Below are 26,511 nucleotides of genomic sequence, written 5' to 3'. Positions count from 1 at the left end.
GTCTTCCACTGAAGGAAAGATGGGAGTGCTCTGCTGTCAGCACCAATAGCATCCAGCACAAGACTGGGAAGAACCTGGGAAGGAGGAATTAGCATTAAACCATTGCTCCATGCCTGCTGTAAATGTCTCCCTTCAGCCACAACAAGCCCTTGTGGCTCTGGGATATGTTGTCCTGGCTCAGGTGAGGTTGTCACCAATTCCATGAGGTGTAACAAATACACAGGGACTGAACTTTGGCATGCAGCTTGCCCCACACCCTACCACAGCAATAATTGTAGGATCAAGGATCATATCAAAAGATCACAGGATAATTCAGACTGAAAGGCATTTCAGGAGATCCCTAGTCCAGCCTGATGCTCCAAGCTGAGCGAGCTTGACCTCACAGCAGGTGGCTCTTGGCTTTTTCCGGTTGGGTCTTGAAATTAATGGCTGGACTTGATGATCTTAAAGGTCCTTTCCAACCTAAATGATTCTATGAAAGCCCCCAGGATGTAGACAGCCTAACCTCCCTGGGCCCCTGCTGCACTTCTTGAAGATACCTAGCAGGATGGGAGTGGGTTGGGACAAGGACACGAGCCTCCAGGCATCAGTTATGATTAGACCTCCTTTACCAGAAGGGAGTCAGTCTTCTCCCCTGAGCAGCTTTGAGACTCACATGCAGTGCCTTCAGGCTATGTCCATCCAAGTAAAATAACTAACATAAGCCCTGTTCTCCAACCCTGGGCCAACCCAGCTGGGCTGTTTGACTCATCCCACATACAACCAGGCACATCCAAACTGCTCCAGGGATGCCCTGCCCCAGGACAACCCCTCCTGGGGGGGTGGGTTGGGGTCAGGCATGTTGACCTGGGACATCCCCATGTCATGTCCTGTGCTGACAATGTCCTGGTACAAATGGGTGAGGGACAGTGCCCTAGTTCTTGCCTTGCTCAGTTTACTAATGCAGACATTCAGGATGGAGAAGGCCAGTTTGGGCCCCCTTAGTTGCATTCCAATAATGCAAGACCAATGGTTCCCAAAGTCTCCTCTTCTTATCCCAACAGTGTTACCTTGTAATGGCTTCTCTCCTGGCTCCTTGTTTGCCCACCATCTCCACTGAGCTGGGGTCACTGGCTGCAGCTGCCAGAGTCCTTGGCCATGCTCTGATCCTGCTTCTTACAGCTACCTCCTCTTAAGGCAAATGGGAAGCAAAACCAGCCACGCATGCTTGGGCGACTTGGCCAGCAGAGCCCCTTCCCATTAAAAATGAATGCTGGTTGGTGCTCACCACAGCTCGCCTGACTTTTTTCTTCTTTGCTCCATAGGCTTATTGGCACTTTCCGGATGGTCCTGCAAAAGGTGGTGGAGGAAGGGCAGGTAGAGGTGACGGACACGCTCATAGACGACAATAATTCAGCCATTCAGGTAGGTCATGAGGAATAAGCAGCCCCTGCTGCCCTCCAGTCTTGGTCCGTCTGTCCGTATTTCTGCCGACTCTGTGGGAACAGCAAAGGCTGCATTATGCACCTGAATCCCTGAATCCTCAACCTTTCCTTCATCCCATTACTCTTGGTCTGAAGGACTAAGGCAGCCAGGACTGTCCTGATGGTGCAGAGCAAAGGCTAGATATTCTGCATGCTGCGAGAAGTTCAGGATGGGGGCAAAGCAGGAACGGATCAAGTTTAACCTGCAAACAGACAGGGTGCAATTGCTCATGCCCCACAGCTCAGAAATAGCCTGCAAGCATCCTGCTGCTGGAGACCCGTGGCAGCCCAGAGCACAGCGTGGTCCTCAGATCCCCGCAGAGATGCTGAGCAGCTGCTTTCACCACAGTCCCACACTGAGCTCGGCTCCCAGTGCTCTCCTGCACCTGAGCAATCCCATGCTGGCTCTGCCCCGGCCAGTAGTATATCAGCTTTAAGCCATGCCAGTAGTACTGGTTGTTTGAAATGCTCGACATTTACAGTATTTGTCTCTGACTTCAACACTGCTTTTATCTGACCCCTGTAGCACATGAGAAATACCTCATGCAGCCGCTCCCCTGAAGGCTCATTCCTTATACCCCTCTAGGGAAAATCAGGATAAGAAATACCACCTGGTCTGGGTCTGCAGCCCTCATCCAGAGCCCCCGATGCCAAGGAAAAGGCTCCCTGTCTGCGGAGCAGCTGCTGTGTAACTCGGTGCATTTCCATCTGGTTAACACATCTCTCAGGAGCTGTTTCCCATGGAGACTGAGTTTTATAACACACTTGGAAATACAGCTACTTCTGATCTTCTTGGCTATCAAAACCCTGGTGTTTTAATTAAAAAATGAAAACTCAGCCTCCCCCCTTTTCTTAATCCTTTATAAGCTGCTTCCTATACTCAGCATAAAGGAAAAGTGTAATTGCACATAACCCTTTGTGCTAACAACAAGCAATTAGCTATGAAAAGACGAGTGGTTTCATTAGGAGGAGAAAGGAGGTGACTTCTCCTGTGGCGGTAGAGGGAATGAAACCAATAAAAGTACAAGGGACACAGTGCTGAGGTGGGAGAAAAAATGGAGGGGGTGCAGACCCAGGGTGCAAAAATAATTTCAGGTTTGGAGAAAACAGCTCTGACTGTTCTCTTGGTTTATCAGGCCAAGAAGTTGCCTGATTAAAGTCCATAGGACCCACCACAGGAAGAAAATCCCATATTTTTAAGAAAGAGCCTTCAGTATCACAGAGGGAGAGAGGAAAATCAGTGGATGACAATTAAATACCTGCAACTTCTTGATGTTGAAAATTATGAAGTTTTTCAAACAAACTAACCTAGGACTGAGGAGGTACCTGGATTGCCTGGTGCCTTGCAGCCTGGCCAGGAGCTTGGTGTAGTTGCATAGAAGGTCAAAGTAAATAGTCTGCTACCCTTCGCCTCTTTATAAGCTGTGTGCTTCTAACTGGAGGCACCTGGAGGAGAAACGACCTTCCCCAGCTGGTGCCTGATGTGCTGGATAACCTGCGCTCATTACCTCCCCTCCGAGGACCTCGTGTCTACGTCTCCTCTGTGTCACGGCAGCTCTGCTGGAGTTGTTTTTGTTGGTATCCACAGAGTGCTCTGGAAAGCATAAATACTGACTGTTGTCTATTGCTACAAAATCGGGGCAGCCTGGGTAAGGCAGATTTTACAGGAGTGCAGATCTCCCTTGGATAAGGCAATAAATCCCACCACGTTCTGCACACCACAAGCCATATGGATGCTCATGCACAAATCCTGCATTTCTAGTGCTTGCTGTGAGCAGAAATGCCACGTCCCCCTCTTTCCCCTGCATTTCTGGGACATCGTCTTAGCCCCAGGTCACCCCTGTTCAAACCGGAGCTGGGAGGTGAGGGTATGTGTTTGCATTTTGGGCTTTCATCAGGATTTCGAATCCCTTCTCCCATGCAGTATCCATTGCAACTTCAGAGACAACTCAGCTTCATAAATTCCCTCTCCAAACTGCTTGCTCCCAGTCTCTGCTCCAGCAAGAGGACAAATTTGGACTGAGGGAGCCTTGAGAAGAGAGAATCCAGAGGGCAATGCCTGGGACATTTTGCATGGAGAAATGTTAGTGGCAATATAGATCTGGAATAGCTCCTGATGGGCAGCAGAGTCAGCCCTCCTGGAGAAGTGACCCACTTTCTCCCAGAATCAAAAGATGCTGATTTTTTTAGTAGGCGTAGGGGTGGACCACGGCCAGTGAGGGCTGTTGCAGGAGGAGAGAGGGACTCAAAAATGATCAGACATATTGAGAAGGCAGAGGTGGACAGGAATGGAAAGACACTGCCCATCAGATGAGACGGGATAACTGGCCATCTGCACTCCTTGCCCTTTGAGATGCAAAGAAAAAGGTTTTGCTTGGAAGCAACATGTTCCTCACATTGAGCAAACTCAAAGACAAATCACGTGCAAGGGTTGCAAAAATCACCTCCAGAATTAGGAAAGAAAGCAACATCTGTATGTCCCCTCTTGGCAAGCCTCGCCTCTCTCCACTGCTTCAAACCTGTGATTTTAAAGGCATGTTTCCTCTGCAAAGGCACCTGAGCAAGTCCTGGCATTGCATTACCTCCAGAAGGGCTGCTGGCAAGCACGGCACAGATGCTGGAGGTGCTGTAATGCAGCACAGCTCCGTTTTTGCAAGACGCCGAGCTGGCACCAGGGTTCCCTCCTGCAGACCATGCTCCCCGAGGGTCCTAACCCAGCGCAACTGTCCCACCTCCAAACCCACCCTGGGGTGACCACACTGCGGACACATCGGTGTGAAGCGTCTCCAGCTCCAGACATCAGCCCCCGGCTCTGGCTGAAGGGAGAGGAGCATCTTCACTGCTGTCATTTCTTGGAAAGCAGTTTCCAGGCATAACTTCATCTTTCTGTAATCAAAGGCAAAGGAAGGGTTGAAAATTGTTTTCCTTTTTCTGGGCTGACTGCAAAACATCACTGGCAGCTTCCAGCCAGCCCTAATAAAACTATTGACTTGCCTTAGCAAAGAGATTAAAAGAGCCAGGAACTGCAAAGCCAGGAGGGTTATGATTATTGTGTTGTCTGGCCTCCTACAAGAGAAGCTCTGGGACGTTTCAGAATTTGTTATTATCTCCAATGGTGAAAAAAACCCAACCAAATAAAAATGATTTTAAACTGTCCAGTGACAGAGCAATCCACCAGCCCTTTTGTGAATCATTCCTCTCGTTAATTTTCTATACTGTTAAATTGAGAAGTTTTTTTCCAGTGTGAATTTCTCTTGGTTTCAGCTTACACCTACTAATTCCCCTTCAAACAAGTGATGATTTTATTCAACCCAAACCAAAATCTTTCCGTTTATTACACCCATGATTTTTCATTGCTTTTAAAGGATTTTTCAACTTTTAAATACAGTTTTAAAATGAGATTTCAAAATCAAGTGTTGCACAACAGCATTGAGGTGGTTTGAAAAATGTGAAAAATTAATGTTTCAACATGGCTTTTTGTCTCTCCTTTGCATTTGCTTTTTAAAACAATCCGAAACAGCTTGGTGAGGTCAGCACACTGTGGCAAATCATTTTGATTGACTCAAATTTGTATTTTGCCATATGAAGAATAAAATCAGTCAAAACCTTCCACAAAGCTCTGTTTCCAGCTGGGTTTGAGTCACCCCTTAGCTGTCATTTGCTAAATGCACAGAATCCTTCCAGGCCATATCTTGTATTTTCCAGCCTTTCATCATCCCTTTGACAAGCTGCAGTTGGAGCGAGTGAGGATGCTGTACCTTCTCATAAACATGTAGATGAAAAAAGGAAGATTTTGTAATAAATTTTCCTGCTCTGGCTTGTTAGCCTTTTCGTTTTGTCCTTGCATCCAAAATCGATTGCCTTTGCATCGAATATAACTTATAATTTCTCCGTGGAAGCTGAGTGGAGGTGGAGAATGGTTTTTGCTTTTGCTTTGATCTTTGTAGCAGCTGTTTGCTTTTCAAAATAGATATGTTTTTAGGAGAGAGATTTTTCTGGCTGCTTTGTCCAAAGCAGTGGTTTTACAAGGACTTTGGTCATCAGGGCAAAGGTAGTGCCAGCAGCTCTTTGCAGCAAGATGAACTCGCACATATTTGGGTTTTAAATCCAGAGGAATATTTGGGGGGGGCAGGGGGAACGTTTTGGAGCTCCAACCCTGAATTTGCTGCAGCAGCGAGGTGCAATCTGGGGTAGGTAAGTGGGGGATGACCTTGTAGAAGAGGGAGAGGACTTTACTCTTACTTGTTTCATCCACAAGAAGCTTTAGATGAAGCTTGGACAGACCCAGTACCAGTGCCAGGTCCCTTCCCATCCCTGAGCCCCAGCCAGGGTGGTCGTGGCCAGGCTGGGAGACCCCCTCCCCAAACCAGGATCCATCCAAACCTTCCCAGGGATGCCCATCCCTTGCCAAATCCTGCCCTGCCTGGGCATGAGATGGGGCCAGGCAGGAGCAAGGCACCATGCATCCGTGGGGCTTGGCAGCCCAGCACTTAACAGCAGGGCACAAATTCTTAACAAGGTGATGCGCCACAGGGAAAAACCCACCAACGTGACATGGCTTCATCTGCTCATGGTGCCTTCAGCTGCTTGAAGGGTTGGTCTGCTGTTCAGAGCTTTTTATATCTCTCATATCTGATGTAGCTGGTCTGGGACGCACCAGCAACTCCAAGTGAATCACGTCCCTGAGCAGGAGGGAGGCTGCAGCACCGTGCCTGAGTTGGGTCGGACCACCTCTTGAAGCCAAAGACCTGCACTCCATCTCATGCACTAGGAAAGAAGAGACTTTGGGGTCAGTAAGGCTCAGAGATCGAGCCAGCTGACACAACAGCTCTTCCTGCCTTTCAGATTTTGCAGGACCTTCCTTCCTCCCTATGCTGCCCTGGGGGGCTGATCCTGTCTTCCTTGTGTGTTGCAGACCAGCATCTCCATAGAGATCAGGTACCAGGCTCTGGACGGGACAGTGGGTGCGTGGAATGACAAGGAGTTCTTGGCGACCCCCAGCGTGCACTCAGAGGGGGATGGCAGGTACCCCTTAGAGACAGACAGCCTCCTCTCCAGCCACCGGCAGGGCTCAGACGTCTCTCCAGGCAAATCCAACCAGCAGTCTGCAGAGAGGAGCTTCAGAAGGTAATGTGAAGCTCAGCACTTGGAAATGTGTGATGGCAGCAGGGACGGGGAGGGCTTGACTTGTCGTGAAAGGGCAGCATTGCCCCAGTGCTCCTCTAAGGTACATCACATCTCCTGGAACTCAGAAGACCTATTACCACAGCTCAAGGTGAGGATGGGCTGTAAGCATCCACCCACCGGTGCCAGCAGGTCCCACCATGCCAGCCCAGCACAGAGCTAAGTCTTCCAGCAAGCACTGAGGTTTGTGGCACACGGCAGACGCTGGAGAGCAAATGCAATTAAGTACAGATTCAGAGAGGATTAAGGGTCTGGCTGTTGGTCAGGCCTCATATTGGATGGGATTAGAGCCATGTGTGGGGTGTAGAGCCATATGTGGGGTCTTGCACCTCGATGGGGCTCGTGGTTCCCCCAGAACTGATCTGCAGGTGTGCCAAGGGGTGAGTGCAGCTGCAGCCAGGGGCAGGGGGAGGAGGGCATGTCGGCCACAAAACCACACCAGTGCGGATGCTTCTGGGGTGGAAGGTGACCGTGACAGTGCCTCTGACCTGTGTCTGCATGCTCGGGGCCAGTACGGGTGTGCACATCCCATGGCAAGGCAGGTGCCACAGCAGAGGCTGGAGGAGAAACCATGGATGCTGTGGCACGGGTGGAGGGAATGAGCCCTGGCACCTCCCTTGGCACTCAGACAGGCACGTAGCTTCACCAAGACATTATCAAAGCTCCCTCCACGGCGGTCTGTTGAGGCTTCTGTACCTCACCGCTGAAATGAAATCCCATACTGAAGGCAGTGCCTGGGCAGGTGAGCCCTGTTTGGATTAGCTGAGGGACCCCTCACCCTGTGATGGCAGGGGACACCTCCAGTTCTTCTAAGGGATGCTGTTACCAGCTTTCTATTCATTTAAGGGACCTTAGCATCACCCTTGTGTCTTTCTAAGCTCATGGGACCTAACACTGGATGAAAACAAGCCCAGGGACCATATTCTTGTCTTGTGACCCAAAGCTGCTGTAATGAGTTGCAAATCCAGCCTGGTGACTGGGATGGGTGCAGAGGGCTCAGGACTGGGGATGCTACAGCTGGCTGTCCATTGAGATGAAGTGCAAGCTGGAACCAGTTCTGCCATAAGCTGTTGCTTATGGATGCTCAGGGCTCAGTCCTGGCTGGGAGGAACAGCCCCTTCACCACCTCATATGCAGCCAGGAGGGCAAGGCATGGACGAACACTGCGGCCCCAGTGATGCTGGGCCAGATTCAGCCCACCCCATCACAGGTGCTCTGAACCCCATGCTCAAATCCTCACCCAGCTCATCAGACAACAGAGTTTTGCAAGTGTAAACCCACTTGTGTATAAATAAATTGGCTGCTAAGCCAGATTTTCAGGCAGCTTTACATAGTTTATGTAGTTGTGTTGTCCACGGTAGTGACTTTGTCTGTCGGCCTCCACTCCAGTATCTCCTGAACCCATTGGCCTCTTCCAGTTGGAAGAGTGGAGACATCAAAGTCCTGAACTTGCTAAAAGTCTTGTGGAAAGAGATAAACTGGTAGAAGAGAGAGACCCTATAAGTGGGACAGGCAGAGGGTGCAGGCAGCCCAGGCAGAGCTGAGTCCTCACGTCACCCAGCCCTCTCCTGGGATGAGCACAGCCCCTGTCCGAGGGCTGCAAAGTGCTGGTGGATCAAAGAAGGACAGCCCTGGTGTTTCCAAATGCACATGGGAGCCCAGCCTGGAGGTGTGAATCCAAACATACCCCTAGGAATCGGCTGCTTTTTTAATACCGTTTACATCTCAGGCACCGCTGCAGCCATACATCCCCCATGCTGGGTTTATGCAATTGTGTCCTGAAGTAGCGTTTGCTTTCTGTCTGGGTTTAGCACTTTATTGAGGCCATATAAGGGCAAAATTTCTTTCTCCCCACAGTGTGAGATTGAGGGACGATATCTCCAGTCGCTCACATCGCTCCTAGGCAGTTAATTAACCATGTGAATTGGGCTGAAACCTGTGGATTTTCAAGCAAATTGAAAGTGCAGATTCGTTTCCCGGCTCAGTGGACCATGAGGTTGCTGAACAGGGAAGATGCTGAAGGATTTAAAAGGGGATGGCAGGGCAGCGTACCAGGCACAGCCCGGCTTGCAGAGTGGGTTTCAGCCTGTCTGTCAGCCCCGTATGTCGGGAAATCCGCGTCCTGCCTGCGCCACGTGGACTTTGGAGGTGTGGGCAGCATGATGTGAACGTGACTTGAGATGTAATTAACGCCGCGTGGCTGATGCATCATCGCCTGCAGCAGGCAGTCGGATGAATCGAGGCTCTGGATTAGGTCTCCAGGGACTGTAACATAAGTCTAAGGTGACCAGCTCAGCTGGAGGGTGAGGACAGCCACATTTAGCCTGACAGATCCCACCCTGGGGCAGTTCTTAAGAGGAGATGTGTGGTTTGCTGAGCACCCCTGCCCCGGCGCACAGAGCTGCATCGTGGCTGAAGGCTGCCGAGCTGCGCCGGCTGCATGCAGACAGTGCCGAGCAGAAGGACTTTTTGAGGTTGGTTCGTACATCATTGGTGAAAAATCCTTCCTGTTGGAGAGCTGAAGTAAATGCAACAGTTGTTTATAAATAGGCAGAGGGGACATGTAGAGATTAAGTATCACTGTGGCATCTGCAAATGGTACTGTGGCACTGATCCCTGCATTGCCTTTCCCCACAGGTCAGCATCTCTGAGCAGGGGGGAGAGTGGCTCCTGGTGGTCACAGCTTGGTGAAAGTCCCTTGATACTTGGCTTCAGTCCCTCCTTCAGATCCGTGATGCTTTAGAAAAAAATCCCTTTGGATATAGGGCTTACGCTGAGCAATACGCGACTGTTTTAAAGGAGGAGAGGGAGAAGCATTCCTCAGCAGACACGCCAAAAAAGCAAGGCATGCTAGTCCCGCTGTCCCAAATAAGTTTGCGTGTGGACAGTTCAACTAAAACTGGTTTCATCTGCTGCTTTTGTGCCAAGGAGCTTCCCCATGTCCTCTGATCTGGAGTCTTGTCCCACAGCAGATCATTCTGAGCGCAGGGGGCTGTCAGGCTCGGCTGTGCCTTGCTGCCCTGCATTCCCCTCTGCCAGCCCCAAGGGCTGTGGTCATTAATGTCACCATCACTACTGTTAAAAATACCAGGGAGGGAAAGGGCTGATGTTTTCCGTGTCACCACCCTTGCAGGATGGAAGAGGACGAGATGTATTACCACAGTGAAGATGAACTTCTGGGAGAGGGGGACACCCTTAGCCAGGGATCCCTCAACACGAGGTAGGGAGCCAGTCAGCACCCACTCGTGCTGGTGGCAGTGGGGTTTGCAGTGCTGTGTTGCTACTGCCTTGTCCCTACGGAAGTCCCACAGGCATTGCCCCTGGATTCCCATTTCTTGGCTGCAGGAGAGCTGGTGGGGAGAAACAATGGAGCAGCTGGAAAAGCATCCTTGGAAAGGATGCTCCGGAGGTGTGCTGGGATCCAGGGAGGAGAAAGGGCCTTGGCGTGAGGCTGTAACTGGGGTACCACCTCGCCTTTGAGGCCCCCTTCCTTCTCCAGGTCCCACCACACATCAGGACCACTGTCCCCAGAACCAGAGACCAGCCATGTCCAGTGCATGGGGAGGAGCTCCTCGTGATGTGCATGAAGATCCGATTTCTGTTTGCAGTGGCTTTTCTTGCAGTGCAGTGCTATAAGTTGTTGCCCACCGTGTGCCAGGAAGAGTTTGGAAGGAGCTGCAGCAAAGAGAAGTTCAGGTAAAACCCAGGGGCCAACCCAATGCCTCTGAGAGCAGCTCAGCCAAAGGAAGGAGCATTCTGGGGAGGAATCCTCATTCATGTGGGTCCAGTGATGGCAAAAAGCACATGAAGGTGGTTCTTCCTACACCTGGCGCTTCTGGGGAGCTCATTTCTCATAACAGCTTCCCATGCAGCCTGTCGCCGAGTGCCTCAAGCTTCACTAGCATGAAGATACTGACTCTCCGTCACGGGAATTTATGGCCACATAAATTACACTGGTAAACACGTCTGTCAAGTCTCATTAATTAGACAGTGCCAGGCCAAGCATCTGAAGTGCCCATAACCTTAATAAATTATTAGAACAGTCTCTGAGAAGGTTTTGGGTACCTAGCAGTGACCCAAATGATCCCCAGGCAGGTACAACAGCCATGGCCCAGTACCAAAGGGCAGATTAGGGATTGCCCTCCAACCCCTTTCTTTGAATGGGAAGCATTAGCATGGGTGCGATGCGTGCCGGGCAGTTTGGCTTCCAGTTGCGCCCTTGAACATTTTACACTGTAGTGTAGAGGTATGTGGCTGTAGCACATGCCCCGTGAGCAGGGCACCCCAGAAGCATGTCTGTTCCTGCACGTGCCCCAGGCTGTAGATGTCTCTGGGACGTCTGGGTGCCTGGAGATGGAGGGACAATCAAAATGCTCTGCCAAGGGTGCTGGATGCCTGGGAGTCCCCCAAAAGCTCAAATGCCACTCGGGCCAAGCCCGGGTGTGGGAGCCATCACTCCATGAGTTGGATGGGGCATGGCTGTGCAATGCCTTCAGCTTCCTGCGGGTACCACGGCTCAGTGTGGGGACTGAGATGGGCAGCCCTGCTGTGCCACACCGACCTTTGGACCTGACCAGCCCAAGGAAGCCCAGTTCAAAGGCAAGCCCAGCTCCCACCTTGCCTTTGAGGGTTGGGTTTGGGATAAGCTGCTCGTCTTTTCGACAGAGGGCAGCCAAAAATCAAATTTCTGCAAGGTGGCAGTGAGACATGTTGTAGGAATAAGGGGAGAGAAATCCCAGGTCTGACTGGGAAGGAGTTCAGCTCCCATCCCTGGAGATGCTTAAGTACAAGCTGGATGCACATCTGAGGAACAGCTTGGGCCGAGCTGATCCCTCTTGGGGAAGAAGTTGGACTTGAAATCTTCTTGGCAGCCCCTTTGCCTGTAATTCTGTGTGTCTTCACAGTCTGTTTCCATCGTCTGTGTCCCCCTGGGGGGTCTTTGAATCCAAATGAAGGCAGTGGAAAGATCTCCCTGGATTTCTGCAGGCTTTCTGTCAGTGTCGTCTCCATCACAAAGCTGTTTACCTCCTCCCCTGGCTCATTAGGGACATTATTTTGTTATTCAGCTGATTCCCTCTCCTGAGGGAATGCAGAAGGGGGGAAACAAACAGACCTTGAAATGGGAAAAGCAGCAGCAACAACAAGGAATATATAAATAGCGCTGGGCTTGCCAAGCACTTCTCAGCCATTCCCTTGCAGCCTAATAGAGGTACCAGCGATGCTGGCGAGACACATATTGGAAACCTGCGCCGGCAGTGGGGATCATATCAGAGTTATCTGGAGCCAGGCTCAGTCCCTGTGCTGTCAGGAGAAGACACGCACCTTGGAGGGAAATACCGTATTTGCTCTTGTAACTCCTCCATGCCCAGAGCAACGACTTCAGTTCATAGAAGACATTTGCACAAGGTGAATTCTCTTGTTTTCTGGACAAAATCTCAGGAGAGGGAGTGAGATAGGGGAGAAACAAGTTCGTACGGGGTAAATCAATGGTCCAAATGGAAGCATAGGTGAGGGTTGGGCTCTGAGACAGTAAAAGGCAGAAAAAACTGCAAGTGCCATCACAATTCACTGTTTCAGTCAAAGAGGTGCCCAAATCCCTTGGCCCTGCTGGGCAGGGATTGAGGAATGGTCTCTGAGCATCGCTGTGGCTGGATGCTGTGGAACAGAGAGATCAAGCAAGGTCCCTCTGCTGCCAGCATCCTTCATCACTCCCAGCACCCCTCTCCTGCCACCACCTCTGTTTGCCTGGCTAAGCCAACAGCCAGGTTAGGGCATGGATCCACCAGGCAAAAAGAGTCAAGCAGTAAATAAATATACACTCCAGGCTTTTATTTATGTCTTTTTCAAAACTGGATCGCTTCCAGTTCACAGTGGGACCACATGCTGACCACCAAAGGAGCTGGCTCCAGACCTTACACCACCTTTGCTGTTGATCCATAGCCTGAAACTCACTGAACTTCTGCCTGGCCTCAGACTTTGCATTTTTGCACAGAAGCTCAGACCTGCGTGCAGGCAGATGTGGAGGTCTGGCCAGGTTACTAGCCAGGGTCACCTCCCTATGGTCACTTAGAGGTGGGGACGTCCTTATGTCCAGGGGCTGCCCAGGGAGGTATCCAGCACTCCAGGGAAAGCTGGTGGGGATGTTACAGCACTGAGCTGTTACGCAGCAGCGAGCAAGGGATGACAGATTTGTCTTCCCTTTGCCAGCCTGTGCTTTATCTCCCTCAGCAAAGCAAGACCTGAAAGCCCTGCCCCAGTGCGTGGTGCGCAGGGGCCACTCTGCCCTCGGTAGTAGGAACAAATCCTTCAGGGATGGCCATTTGCTCCCCATAAAGTCCCAGCAGGATTCCTGGCAAGAAAGTGCAGATGCAAAGCTCTTTTTGCTATTTTTCCTCCGTGACAAGGAAAAGTACCCAAGGGCCTGGAGCACCTCCCCAGCTCCCTGCTAATGATTCAGGCAGAGACAAATACAACACCAAGAAATAAGGCTGCAGTCAATAGACCTGCAGGAGGCAGTTTGTTGGAGGCTGCTGCCTCACTGAAAATATTCTTCTTAAAACACAGCTATGCTTCCACATGGCTTGACCCTTGCCTGCTGATGGATCCCTTGGGAGCCTGGGCTCATCCTCTGGTTGTACGCATGGTGCTTTCATGCAGTGTCAGCACCATTATTGGCATTTAACTTTGCCAAGACCGTGAACCAGTCGGTATTGGCATAGTCCAACTCCACCTCTGTTTTTTTTCCACCCCCTGGAACAGCTTTTAATTTTTGCCATCCAAATATGCGATGTCTTTTCTAAGCTACCTTCCCAGGCTCCCTCAAAGTTAAATGGAGAGCAGTGGGGCATCTTCACAGGCTGTTTGTCCCCCCCGTACCCAAGCTCAAGGCAAGTGGAGGATCCGCCATTCACTCTGCCTCTGCTTCACCAGTCAATGTGGGGGATCCTAGATGGAGAGGTTTACTCTCCACCTAAAGTTTAAATGTCTCAAGGTTAGCGAGACAATTCCCACCTCAGAAGTGCCTGCAGACAGTCCAAGTTGGCATTTTAAGGCATTGCAAGAACTGCTTTTATTATTCCACTAACTGGAACTGTAAGCTTGAGTATTTATTAAAGACAGGCCATTAGTCCCTTACTTCTGTTACAATTGAATGTTAGAGCTGTTACCAAAATTAGCAAGACTTTTAATTAGCCGAGTCCCACAGGGTGCTAATCGTGATCTCTTTATGACACTTCTTCATACGGGCTCCAGAGAGAGCTCCTGCGCTCCTGACACTCCATGGACCAAAGGAGTGGTGGGTGGAACAGATGGGTCCCTGTGGGCCGTCGTGGCTGGAGCATCCTCCCCAGGCACAGCATGGCCAGCTCCAGTTTTTTCTGATAGCTCTAATCATTTCGACAGCTCTTGTTATTTTGGCAGCCAGGAGCAAGGACTCCTGGTGCTCTGCATTTTCCCTCCAGCAGAGGAGGTGGGCTGATGGGCTCCTCTAGACCCCATTGCTCTCTGCAGCTTTGTGAGGAGGGGACTTGGAGACGGAGGTGCTGAGCTCTTCTCTCTGGGATCCAGGGACAGGACACCTGGAAATGGTTCAAAGCTGCATCAGGGAAGGTTCAGACTGGACATTAGGAAGCATTTCCTTACCAAGAGGGTGTTCAAACCCTGGAACAGGCTTCCTGGAGAGGTGGTGGATGCCCCAAGCCTGTCAGTGCTTAAGAGGCATTTGGACAATGCCCTTAATAATATGTTTCAACTTCTGGTCAGCCCTGAATTGGTCAGGCAGTTGGACCAGGTGATTATCGTAGGTCTCTTCCAACTGAAATAGTTCTGTTCTATTCTTTTCTATTCTAGTCTAGTCTATTCTGCCTTTGGCTTGGCTGGGGCCAAGGGCTCTGTCTGCATAGCAGGGCAGAAGATGAGAGCTGGACCTTGATCATCCACCCCAGGATGCCCAGGCAGGACCACCCCCTGGTCGGTCTGGATGGGTCCTGGCCGGGAGGGAAGAGGTTCCCACTGGCAGGCTGGGGTCCCTGCTTGTGGGAGTCACGGATGAGTGAGTATGTGAATAAACAGTTAGAGAGAGGGAGATGGCAGCAGTTGAGCAAACCTGTTTGAACGAGGCAGGTTTTTTCAGGCATAACGGGGCTAGCTGTGTCCATGCAAGCATGCAGCAGGAAGGGGAAGATGCAGGAAATATTGGTACGCTCTGCCCCATCTCTGGGTGGGGGAGGGTTTAGCCGCCTGCCCCCCTCCCCAAATCTGCACTGGGATCGATCCCCTTACAGATTGCACCTCTGAAGGTGTTAATGGCATTTTACCATTGACCATGTTTTCAGTGAGCTCCCCTGGTGCCAGGAGGGTTTTGCATGGGAGGACACAATGCTCGGAGAAATGTCTGGGGCACTGTGCAAAGCTGAGCCTGGCTTGGGCTGTAGCAAACCTGTGCTGGAGTTTACCATGAATCAAACAAGGGAAAGAAAAGATGTTCCACATTCAGGCTTTTGAAAAGAATCACTTTGATGTGAACCATCCTTTTGAATCAAAGAAAAGGACTCGTTTTGTTTAATTTTTTTTTTGTTCATGTGAACAAAAATGTCCTGGCTCCTCTGGAAGGTCTTTACTTTTCCATCAGTTACAGATCCCAGACCCAAGACAAAATGGTACCAAAAGAATAAAAAGAAGAGAAAGCTTTGGTGTTGCCAGCTCTGCATTTCAAACCCAGGTTTCAGTGTGGCTGGGGAGGGCTCCTGCTAGACTCTCCTCTGGCCATCCTCATCCCCCCATCCCCTTCCCAGCGGCTGTGCCGAGAGTATCGCAGACCCGAGCATGCCCCAGGGTGTCCTTCCTCCAGCCCAAGGAACCCCCTGGACTCTCTGTCTTGCACAGAAGATGGACAGTTTGCAGCAGGGCAGCTGGACCAGGGTGCAGACAGCTGGATCTGGGCTCAGGAGCAGGCAGAGGAGCGGGGGGGAAGGACAAGAGAAGGGGGATTAACAAGGCATGGCCCCTTCTGTCCCTGAAGGTCCCAGGAGCAGCCTAAGGGATCATGGGCCAAGCCAGTATACAGCCCTGGGGACATGGAATCATAGAATCACAGAATGGTTTGGGTGGGAAAGGACCTGTCAAGGTCATCTAGTCCAACGCCCCTGCGATGGGCAGGGACATCTTCAACCAGATCAGGTTGCTCAGAGCCCCGTCCAGCCTGACCGTGAATGGTTCCAGGGATGGGGCAGCGACCACCTCTCTGGGCAACCTGGGCCAGTGTCTCACCACCCTCAGCATAAAAAATGTCAGCCAGTTGGAGATGAGACAAGGAGAAGGCAGCTGATACCACTGAGGAGGAGGAAAGCCATTAGCACCCCAGCTGAAAAAGCCCCCAGCAAGATGGTCTCACACATCGAAGTGCACTAAAGCAACATGGTTTGGGGAGAAACAGCCTCAACTGCAGAGACGCCACGCTGGGCCCTGGCTCCTACCCCTCAGGAGCAATCTGGTCCCTGTGAACGCAGCTCAGCACACAGGAGCAGCCGAGAAAGCAGGCTGTGTGCTGGGAACACAGGACTTGGGACAAAAAAGGGAAAAGCATCTGGTAATTCATCTTCCCTCCTTCCAGGCAGCCTCGCACAGGGTACAGCACCGACCCAACACAGTTTTTTCCAGCCTAAGCATCTTTTATTCACCCCAAGCAGAAAGGATGAGGGGAGGAAGGAGGTTGGGGTGTAGGGAACCAGTTCACTTTCACCCTAGTGTGGAGCTTGGCCAGCCAAATAGCCACAGAAAACCAGTCTGGGTCATGCATGGACCCTGCAGGCGCAGCCAGGAGTGGTGTGGGTGGCAGAGGGAGGATCAGCCCTGTGCAAGGTGGTTGTGGGTTTTCAGACATGCATGGAGTGGTTTGCTGTGTTGGTATGTTCTGAAGTTCTTCCTGTACTGAAGCAAATCATCCTGTTTTTAAAAACGCGGACACAATGGAAGAGCCCTCTGTCTCATATCACAGTGGTTTTTTTCCTCTCTCTCTGTAAATGCCCTAGCCTTGGAGACGATGCAGGAGAAGAGCAGCACAGCAGGTAAATACCCACATCAGCCCTGCTCAGATGGTGGCCCTGAAATCCTGCCTCTGCAGTGCTGAGACACATTCAAATTCTTGCTTTCCAGAGAGCGCTTCCTTAAATCCAGGTTTAAATGTCAAAACTTGGAGGCCCAGATCTGTCAAGTCTAGACAGGCTAGGAGCCCGCTCGCCCCACGCAGCGTCCATTTGATGAAGCAAGCCCGGACACAGGCAGTAGCACCTTCCCGTCTCTTAGGTTGTTAGCATGGTTCCTGGCATGGCTTTGGCTCAGTAGATGTCTGGGATAGTTTGTGATAGCACAATGAATGTGATATGATAGACCAGGGACCACCCCCGACAGGTAGCCTGGATGCCATTTGCGGAGGGAAGGGACTTTACCTGTGGGACACAAGCTCTGTCATGGCCAGAGAATGAGCCCTGGTCCATTTATTTACCAATACAGGCGTATCCTTAGATTCCCTCTGTGGCCAGTAAAGAGAGATGGGCACTTCCAGAGGTGGTTCAGCGAGAGCAGGGACCCCACTGGACTGCCAAAATTTGGATGGGATACAGCTGTGTATGTCATGGCTCCTGGCCACCTTGAAACTGAGATCCCAGGAAGCATCACCCGATAGCTGTTGACCTTGAAATATTCATGGGCAGGACAGAGCTCTGCAGCCGAAAGCAATCTGGTCATGGTGAATTATTGATGCTGTCTTTTCTTGTTTGTACCACTGGATCCAAGACATGTCTGACTGGGTTCAATCCTCTGCCTGCCACTAATTATCCCCGTGGGTCATTTGCTCCAAAGCTGGGGTCATTGCCAAGCACTGGAGTTGAACTTGGTGATGAAAATACCCATGACAGGAGTCTGGGAGAGGCAAGACTCCCTGCTTCTGTCAGGCCTGGGCACCTCGCTGGTCAGCCTGTGCTGGTCAATGGTGCAAACACGTTTGCTTAGTGCTATTGCTGCTCATGGTGGCTTTCCAGAGCTGCTGTGGCAATAGGGAGGTAGAAATTACATAGTGCTGTGAGGTGCATTCCAGCACCATCCTGCATGGTCCTAGGAAGCTCAGCAAGGTTCTCGCTACGATCCCAGTCTTCCTAGGTTGTGCCTATAGTCAAAGGAAAGAGGAATCTCCCAAGGGATGTTAACCCACATAGAATCTGACTCAGCCTTCGGATGTATGTCTCTCCATCTCAGTTCTCGTGGAAGACCAGTGTGGACAGTTCATAACCTCCATGTCCAAGTAGATAAGGAGGGTCCAAAATTGCTAACTCAAGTGTGGCATTTGGACACACATCTTAGGGGTGTCACACACCAGACCAGTGCCTCCATCAGCATAACCAGGCAAGTCTGGAGTCCTTTTCATCCTGAGCAAAAAAAAAGTGAAATGATCTCCCAAAGTCTGTCAGTCCCTGTTAACTTTCCCCCATCCTTTTTGCAACCCCTCCAATGTATCATTAAATTGCTAGAAAAAAATGCATCCCGAGGACTGTGAAAAGCAGGAAAAGGGCTAGGAAAAGGTGTTCAAAGCACTGGACTGGGTGCTGCTGTAAGTCCCAAGGCAGAGCCTCCAGCAGCTTGAGATATTTCCTGGAAGCTGTTAGCACCTGTGATCTAGATCGACCCCAAACTGTTCCAGTGTAGGAGATCTTCCAGACCAAGCAGGAGCAATGGATGATGCTGGCTGTGCCAGGGTAGTGGCGGCTCTTGTGCCTTGTGCCAGAAGTGCAGACCCTGTCACCAGCCAGGTTTTTCCTGGGGACAGTGTGAGTGGAGCACCCTGGGCTGGGTGCACACAGCTGAAGTTACCATCCGTCAGCTGTCTTGGAGCACCCTGTGGCAGGGAACTGTGGCTTGGACACACCACCACCCCTCCTTGGAAGGGATGTCCCTTGTCAATGTTTCCCTTGCTGCTGGTGGGCTGCTTCAAGAAGCCTGACACTGGTATTCTATTTTTTTTTCTCTCTTTCTCTTTGGTGCCTCACTCAGGATTAAGTATAACGATGGATACAAGTCAGTAGCAAGGTACCAATATGTCGTGACTGGTGGGATCTTGGCTTTTGGGGGGGGGTTGCTCTCACCTCAGCCCATCCCAGTCACCCCACATCCCACAAATATGTGACTGCCCAGGCCTAAAGACACCCAGGATTTGGGATACAGGCCAATGTGGTTTAAGCTCCAAATCTTCCTTAATTCAAATTAATTCCCGAATCTTAAGCCAGGAGAGCAGGGTATGTGGTCCAGACCTGGGTGAAGCCAATGCTTCATGCATCAGCATCATGGCACTTCTCTGCAAGTGCAGGACAGCACACGTGAGTGTTCCGGAGCTGGACATGAAGCCTGGAAGGGAGGAAGAGCTGTACAGCAGCATACAAGCCCTGTGCTCCTGGAGCTTTCTGTGGGACCCAGCCACACCTGCAAAGCTCCTCCATGACACATTGCAAAAGAGAGGAGGGTCCTGTGGTCCCTCTGCAGCCGTATCCCACATAATTTGATGATGATCACCCCATCTGTAGGGCTGGTGGACTCCCAAAGGTGCCATCAGTAAGAATACATCTGTATAAGTAAATTTATCTGGCATGGGTGAGTCCAGGGCAATGATCCCAGCCCCAACACATCCCTCTAAGTCTGTTCATCATTGCTGCTGCTCAGTATATGGGGGAGGTGGAGAAGATGCAGAAGAAACCTGCAGAAGAGTGCTGTCCTGCCACCGGCAAGCAGGACCTGGGAGGTTCTGCAAAGAGCTGTGGGACAATGGCTCCTCGGTACCTCGCCACGCAGTGCTGGCCGAGGCCAGAGTCAGACCTTGCCCACTGGTGCGCATTGCCCTGAATGAACCTTCTCGGCATCAGCCCAGGAGGATCCTCCCAGGGGGTGGTGGCAGCCATTAGCCCCTTCCCCTGGCCTGGCCGGCTCCCAGGGACTGTGGGAGGGTATGTCTGTTTGGGTGGGTTTGTTTCTTCCTCACGTTCATCCTCCTGGCTGTGTCTCTTCCAAACAGCGAAGACCCTGAAGATCCCAGGTACTGGTCATGGTATCCCTGCTTCACTCAGGCTCTTTGGGCATGCTGTGTGCATGTATGTGACATGCGTGTTGGCGTACCAATCCCTGCATGGCATTTGGACCCAGGGAAAGGTCCTAACTGCTTCCTGCCCTCTTCTTAATGCGGGGCAGGGCTTTCTTGTATTCACCACATCTCCTCCTCCCCGAAGAGCAGGGCTTCTTTGTGTTCAGTCTGTTCTCTCCTATGCCCAGCAAGGACATGTTCCTTCTAGTCAGGGGCCTTCCAAGGGAGCTTCAAGGATAATATTTGTCTGTCTGCCTAGCTATCCACCCACCCGTTACCCATCCATCCATTGATCCCAGTGCAGTTCTCACCATCCACCGATCTGTCCACCTGTCCATCAATCCATCTCAATACAGTCCTATGCATCCATCCATCTTACTGCATTTCTTTCCATCCATCACTGCAATTCTCACCATCCATCTATCCATCCATCCATCCATCCATCCCAGTACAGGTCTGTCTATCTGTCCATTCATGCCAGTGCCATTCCATCCATCCATCCTACTGTGATGCTATCTGTCCATCCATCTATGCATAGCACCAGCCAGCCCAGTGCCATATGATTTATCCATCCACGCCCTTTTTCTGTCAGTTGTTCTATCTTGTTCATGCACTCTCTCTCCTCCCTCCTCATTCCAGCACCACCAGTACTGTCACTCTCTCTGTACCCAGTTCCCTGGATGCCAGTGGGTTAGGAAGTCCTGATGCAGCAAGATCTCCCTCTGGCATGCTTGCGAATTGGGTTTGGTTGATTGCTTGGTGCATGTCGCTGATGGGGGTTTTGAGGGGAGAAGGTGGGCAAGGGTCTTTGCCACTGCAGCAGGATGAATCGTGTCTGAATGAATTGCTCTTTGTGATTGCAGAGCTAAGGCTAAGGGGAAAGAGAAAAGACATCTCATGTTACCATTCAGGTACCCTGACTCCCCCATCCCTGACTCTGCCCATGCTCACTTTCCAGCTCCAGCCCCTAGCCCTTCACAGCAGTGTTACTGCATCCCCCTGAAACGGCTGCAGGGCAGGACCACAAGTTCTTCTGTGCTAGTGAGAATGCTTAAGACCAAGTCGCTTGAAGGCATAAAATGAGAATTCTCTGGTGGTGCCAGTAATGGGAAATCTGTGCCCTTTTCAGGCACCCACAGCGCAGACTGTGGCTGTCTGGAGTCAGAGAGGCAACTTTTGCAGTGAGGGTTGGAGTGGAAGGGGCAAGGGGTAGAGGAGGGGAGGGAGAAAGAGTAATCTGGTGTTAGCTGCTCCACCAGGCCCTTGGAGAAGAATCTCTGGATCTCTCATGTAGTGCAATCAGCTTGTTCAGCCAGGCACTGATGATCCAAGTACCCAGGACCAGAAGCACCACGCGTTGCTGCATAGGGGAGCCAGGAGAGCAGAGAGTCGCAGGAGGAGGGAGACCCTCAGAGCAAGAGGGCAGCCACTGCTGTGTTCCTGCATCCCTCATCCAGACCACATGTACACCAGTGAAATGAACAGGGAAAGGATGCAGGCTCAAGCACTGCCCAGTCCCACCCACCTGAAAATATTGCTCCCCATCCCAGCATGGGGGAAGACCAGACAGTCTGGCACTCCCAGGGCAGTTCGGAGGGGCACTGGTGGGGAGGGAGAGTTTCCCAGCCCTGCTGTGGCAGGGAAGGGTCTCGCAGCAGTGAGTTGCTCGGGGAGATGCAGATGCTCATCCCTGCAGCGATGCAAAGGGCTTGTGTGTTCAGACCCAGATGAACCAGCCACACTGTGGGGTGAGATGGTGATGAACCATGGCTTTGCAGGGAGCTCAGACCACATCCACGAGCTGCAGGAAAAAGCACGGAGTGATTTAAATCCTCTCCCTGCACTGGGCAAGGGCACTAGGGCAGCTTTTACAATGCAGATGAACCAGCTGAGGTGCTGGCATCGGTGTTTGCTTGCTCCCGTGGCAAGCTCAGCTGGCAAGGGAATAATTTCTGCTGGTTTGCTCTCAGAGCAAGTGTCTGTGCAGGGAGAGAGCAGGACTGCTTGTTTCAGAAGCAGCTCCTGGATGGATTTCCTTGGCCGTTTTCCAGCCCAGTCTCTAAGCTGATCCCTGCCCACGCTGGGCTGAACAGGAGGACCCTGCTCTTCCCAGACTCCCACCCACCACTGGGTCCTGCCCCCTGTCTTGTGCTGGAGCTCGTCTTCTGGACTTCACCTCTCTAAAAACCCATCCAGCAACACATCAAACTTTTTTTTTTTTTTTCTATGTGGTTTTCCAGCAGCTAAGTGCACAGGGAGCTGGAGCTTCATGCTCTGAAGCCATCCTCCTGCCCCACGTCCTCAGCACAGACACGGCCAAAGGGTGAAACAGAGTAACAAGCTGTAATTAAAAAACAACCCTCCTAATTACTTTCTAGAGCTGGTTAATTGCTTTCTCCTCCGTGCTTTGTTGGCGCACAATGGGGGAGATTAGCCAGGGAAGAAAGAGTGACTGGGGGGGCAGGACACGAGAGAGAAAGGCGGGAGCCATGAGAGAAGGAAAACAGGTTTAAAAGCCAGAAAGCAGAGACAGAGCAGGGGTCTGCAAAGTGAACCAGGGAGGTGAGGAGTCGGTCCTGCGCGGTATCGGGGCAGGAGGACGCAGAGGCGGTCTGGACAGGGATGAGGACCCCCAGATCCAGCCCATCTCCTCCAGCTGAGTCCTCTCTGGAGGGAGGACATGAATACACCTTTGTGGGAGGTAAGGAAGACCGCTCCCCTCTACCAAAAAGGAGAAGCAGCCTCGCCTCCTGCCCCGGCAGCATCCCCAGTCTGTGCACGCACCCACTCCTGCGTGTGCACGCACAGACAGCTGTAGCTGCTTTACTGGCCCCATACACGCATCCAGTTAATGCCCGTCACCTCCAGCTCCTGGAGTGGGGAGCTGCGGTTCCCCTGAGCCCCTCTAGCCTAGCAAAGGGTCATGCAGAGATGTTATCCACCTACATTACAGATGTGGGCAGGACAGGGGTGTTTGGGGTCAACCCTGCTGAGGAAGGTTGCCCGTGACTGCAGCCTGGGGATGGGGCACTTGGAGCACTTGTGAGGAGCAGGGAAGCTACAAGGGAAGAGCAGCCTCTTCTGATTTTGTGGTCTGATTTGAAGCACTTGAAGTGCACTGAAGCTTGTTTGCCTTTTGTTCCCTTGATGCATGGCCACCGGCTCCAGCAAAGGCAAAGAGAAGACGAAGGAGCACAAGTAGGTTCGCTCTCCCTGCTCCTTCTCCTCCTTGTTTCCAGCTTTCCTAGCTTATGTCGTGGCTGATCCCATACATGGTGTGCTCTCCCTTTCTCTAAAACTGAGCCTGTCAGCCCTGGAGGAGCTTGGGTCTCTTGGATGTGTGGCCTCAGGCTTCAGAGTCTGCAGGGAATATTTACCTACAGCAAAAGCCAAATGTAAAAGACAGGCTTGGAGCAGTCTCTGGCAGCACTGGAAAGGAACTGTGAGGCCTCAAGAGAAGCCTGGCTCCCATCAGGTTTGGATGGGTCCTGGCTGGGGGGTGAGCTTCCCAGCTTGGGCATGGACAGCTTGGCCAGGGGTCAGGGCAGGAGAGGGTCTGGGTGCAGGTCATCAGCACAGGGCTGGGCAAATGGGACTTAGCACCAGCTTTACAGCTCCTGTGCCCACAGGTCAGGCTGCCACATCATCCATGTAGACAAGTTTCTTCAGCTCCTGCCTTTCTTTTATCCGCAGCTGCTTGCATTGATGCCAGAGCGGGCTGTGTCTGAGCTCTCTCCCAACAGCAGCATCCTCCAGCTCTCTGGCTGAGCAGATCTGCTGAAATTTAAGCTCGAGTCTCCTCGACCACAGGCTAATCTCCTGTTGTCCAGGGGATGATCCCTGCAGTCACGGCAGGGCAATTCCCAATCAGCGAGGTCCCTTCTGGCTCGTGTTTATTGCACTGCAGCTGAAGGACCAGTTTAGGGCAGCATCTTACTGATGGACTCTTCTGATTAATGGTGTAAAGCAAGGAGGCAGACATGAGGTGGGGAAAGGAGAGAAATGCCTTCAAGCAGTCAGCAGGGAGAGGGCAGACTCAAGAAGAGATGGGAAGAGATCACCCTGCACCAGGCAGCCTGGCCTTTGCTGGCTCCCCTCCCCAGTTTGGCTGTGTGGGGAAGGGGGAGAGGCAGACTGGGTCTGAGGGTCAGGGTCTTCCCTGGGCTCAAGGGCGGTGTGTGCAGGATGACCCTGTGGGGCTGGCAGTGGGGTCTGTCCCCAGTACAGGCAGGAGAACTGGAAGCCTACTTAGCACAGGGGCGATGGAGGCAGCACCTGCCTGACGGGCATAATTCCTGCAAAGAACTGAGCCTTGGAAACCGTGTTCCCTGCTCCCAGCTCCCCAGTAAAAGGCAATGATTAAAATGTCCTTTTTAGCCATGAATAATTAACCAGTAACCTGCAACCATATCATTAACTAGAAGCTGGTCAGGAGAAAGCCTGCTTCCACCTCTCTGACCTTGTCTCAAAATCTGTCTGTCCCTCCGTGCTCCCCTCCTGGAGACCCACACGGGCAAAACCCTAAAGGACAAAGCCAAGTGCTTCTGGGAGCAGCAAACCAAACAGAGGATGTGTGCTTTGGCATCAACTGAAGAGAATTCATCTGCTCAATCCTGTATTAGACACAAGAAAATCCAAGGGGAGAACGCTGTGGGAGGCTGCGTGGAGACTCTGGTGTCTAATACAGGCTCAAGCTTGTCTGGAGGCTTGTCCCTGCTTGGGAACAGAGTCAAGGTGTTCAGTCCTCCACCCCCAAGCTTGCAGGAACCCAGTCTTGACCCTGCTGCCAAATTGGGTTGCAACAGGCCAGCAGCTTGCACTGTTTTGGAGGGGAGCCGGCAGGTGGGCAGCAGCATCCTCTCCAGCATGTCAGTTCTTTAGGAAACGAGGCTAAACCCAGGCTTTGGCAAAGGGCGGGGGGGGCTCTTGGTGCCACCACGCAGCCTGTGTCGGCATCTCAGGTTCGCGGGTCCTCATGTAATATTCATGTGGGGACGGTGTCAGCTCTCTGCCAGTGCCGGCTTCCCATCCGCACCCTCGGATGCCTGGCAGGACCAGCGGAGGGGTTGGCACGACCCCTGTTTAATGCTGCAAAGACCCTGCTGTGCCCAGAGAGGAGGCTTGGCCGGGGTCCCCATCCCCGCTCCGTCCCAACCGGCACGTGGGGCACGGCTCTGCCCTTGGCACTGGGATGGCCGCTCCACCCTAGACGTGCCGCTGGGCGCTCTCCGGTCTCGGCTGAGCTCTTCCAGCATCTCCTTCCTCCTGGGGGAAGCCAAGTCCTGGACAGCCAGCGGGTGAAGGTAGTACTCCCACGGGATGGGAAGGAGGGGGGTGTATGGGACGTGTCAGTGCTCACTTGGCTTGGAAAAGGTGACAGATGGGGCTTGGGAAGGGGCTGGGGAACAAGGGTGAGCTGCTGGGCATCTGCCTCCAGAGCATCTGGGGTGGCTCCTTCCTCATCCTTCACTTACTTCTTCCCTTCTCCTCAGCACGTATCAAGTATGCTGCCAAAATCCACCTTCTTTTTTCTTTTTTCTTTTTTTTTCTTTTTTCTTCCTTTTTTTTTCCTTCTTTTTTTTTTTTCTCAGTGATGTTCAAACTCTGTTGTTTCCTAGATATTTGCCTCCCTGGGACTCCAGTCCACTGCAATAATACCAGTAAGGTGAAGGAAGGAGGCAGTACCAGATGTTGTGGGCTGTGAAGAGCAACAGGGAGTTGTGGCCAGGATGCAGGCGTGGGGACAGCACCTGAAGTTTTATGCCACTGAGGGACCTTGTGCCCTCTGGACTCAGCTCTCTGAACCAGCTAGAGCTGAGGCTCGTTTTGTGGATGTGCTAGAGGCCATTTCCCATTTCTGGGGCCTCTTCTGCAGCAAAACTACCTTTGGGGACATACGAGAGGCTCCTGCAGCCGATGTCCCCAGCACATTTACTGAGGCTCAGCTGGCAGCGAGGGGTCATCGCTCCGGGAGGGGATGGGGTTGACACCAGCTCCCACGTGCATCCCTCTGGAAGGAACTGGGTTGGGCTGGTGCTGCTGGGACGGGTCTCAGTGCACGCTGCTTGGCCCAGGGGCTTAATCCCAGTCTTGTTCCACATGGCCCAAAACCAGCTTGATCATTTTACTGATAGGGGCATCGGATGCTGTGCTAACAGGACCCAATGCATCCTCAGTGCCCACACAAGTACCTTGTTATTTTGGGTCCTGGTAGACGACCAGCACTGCCAGTGTCTTCCCTGCAGAGTCCTACTGGTTCCATCACCAGCTGCTCTTCTGCTTTGTTTTATTTCCCAAGGAACCTCGGAAATTCCCAGGACAGATACAGTGATTTTATCACTAACCATCAGTGAGAAAATTGCCTGCATGCCAGCTCTGGGGCTGGTGGGATTTTTTTTCCACCCTCCATTTTTAAGAAATTAATTGGAAAGAAAGGAATGTAATGTAACTGACCCTGGAGGTATGTTGTCTTATGGAGGGGCTGTGTGTCTGCTGGATTTCCCACAGCTGATGGAAGGAAACTCAGTGATGGAGAGTGGTCTTGGAGCAGAGTTTCACAGCCTGAGCTCTTATCACAGCATTTGCTCATAAAAAAATGAGTTTGCAAATAGCTTGAAAGTGTTACTTCCCCCGTAGCACCTCAAGGCAGGTGTTCCCTGGCAGGATTACAGATACAGAAATCTAGCCCTCATCTTTCCTCCTATCTGTTGAGAAACTGCCCTTTCACTGAGGATCCTGTGAATT

General features: G+C 51.9%; 1 protein-coding gene across 24 annotated transcripts in view; it reads left to right on the top strand.

Moving 5' to 3' along the window:
* OTOF (otoferlin) overlaps positions 1–26,511 on the top strand; it is a 106,998-nt gene that overhangs the window by 35,857 nt on the left and 44,630 nt on the right. For 10 of the 24 annotated variants that reach the window (XM_069805432.1, XM_069805420.1, XM_069805415.1 and 7 more), the window contains exons 4-11: positions 1,305–1,404; positions 6,379–6,590; positions 9,781–9,867; positions 16,676–16,711; positions 18,690–18,725; positions 19,702–19,722; positions 20,631–20,678; positions 22,936–22,965. In XM_069805432.1, the coding sequence (XP_069661533.1) occupies positions 1,305–1,404; positions 6,379–6,590; positions 9,781–9,867; positions 16,676–16,711; positions 18,690–18,725; positions 19,702–19,722; positions 20,631–20,678; positions 22,936–22,965 (570 nt within the window). Of the gene's footprint in view, positions 1–1,304; positions 1,405–6,378; positions 6,591–9,780; positions 9,868–9,958; positions 10,093–10,255; positions 10,344–16,675; positions 16,712–18,689; positions 18,726–19,701; positions 19,723–20,630; positions 20,679–22,935; positions 22,966–24,798; positions 25,071–26,511 lie in introns of those variants that run through there. The other 14 variants (XM_069805430.1, XM_069805433.1, XM_069805431.1 and 11 more) reach the window with 11 other exon arrangements.

The sequence above is a fragment of the Haliaeetus albicilla genome, chromosome 18 (assembly GCF_947461875.1).
Source record: "Haliaeetus albicilla chromosome 18, bHalAlb1.1, whole genome shotgun sequence".
Taxonomy (NCBI): domain Eukaryota; kingdom Metazoa; phylum Chordata; class Aves; order Accipitriformes; family Accipitridae; genus Haliaeetus; species Haliaeetus albicilla.
This window is presented reverse-complemented; position numbering and strand designations above follow the sequence as displayed.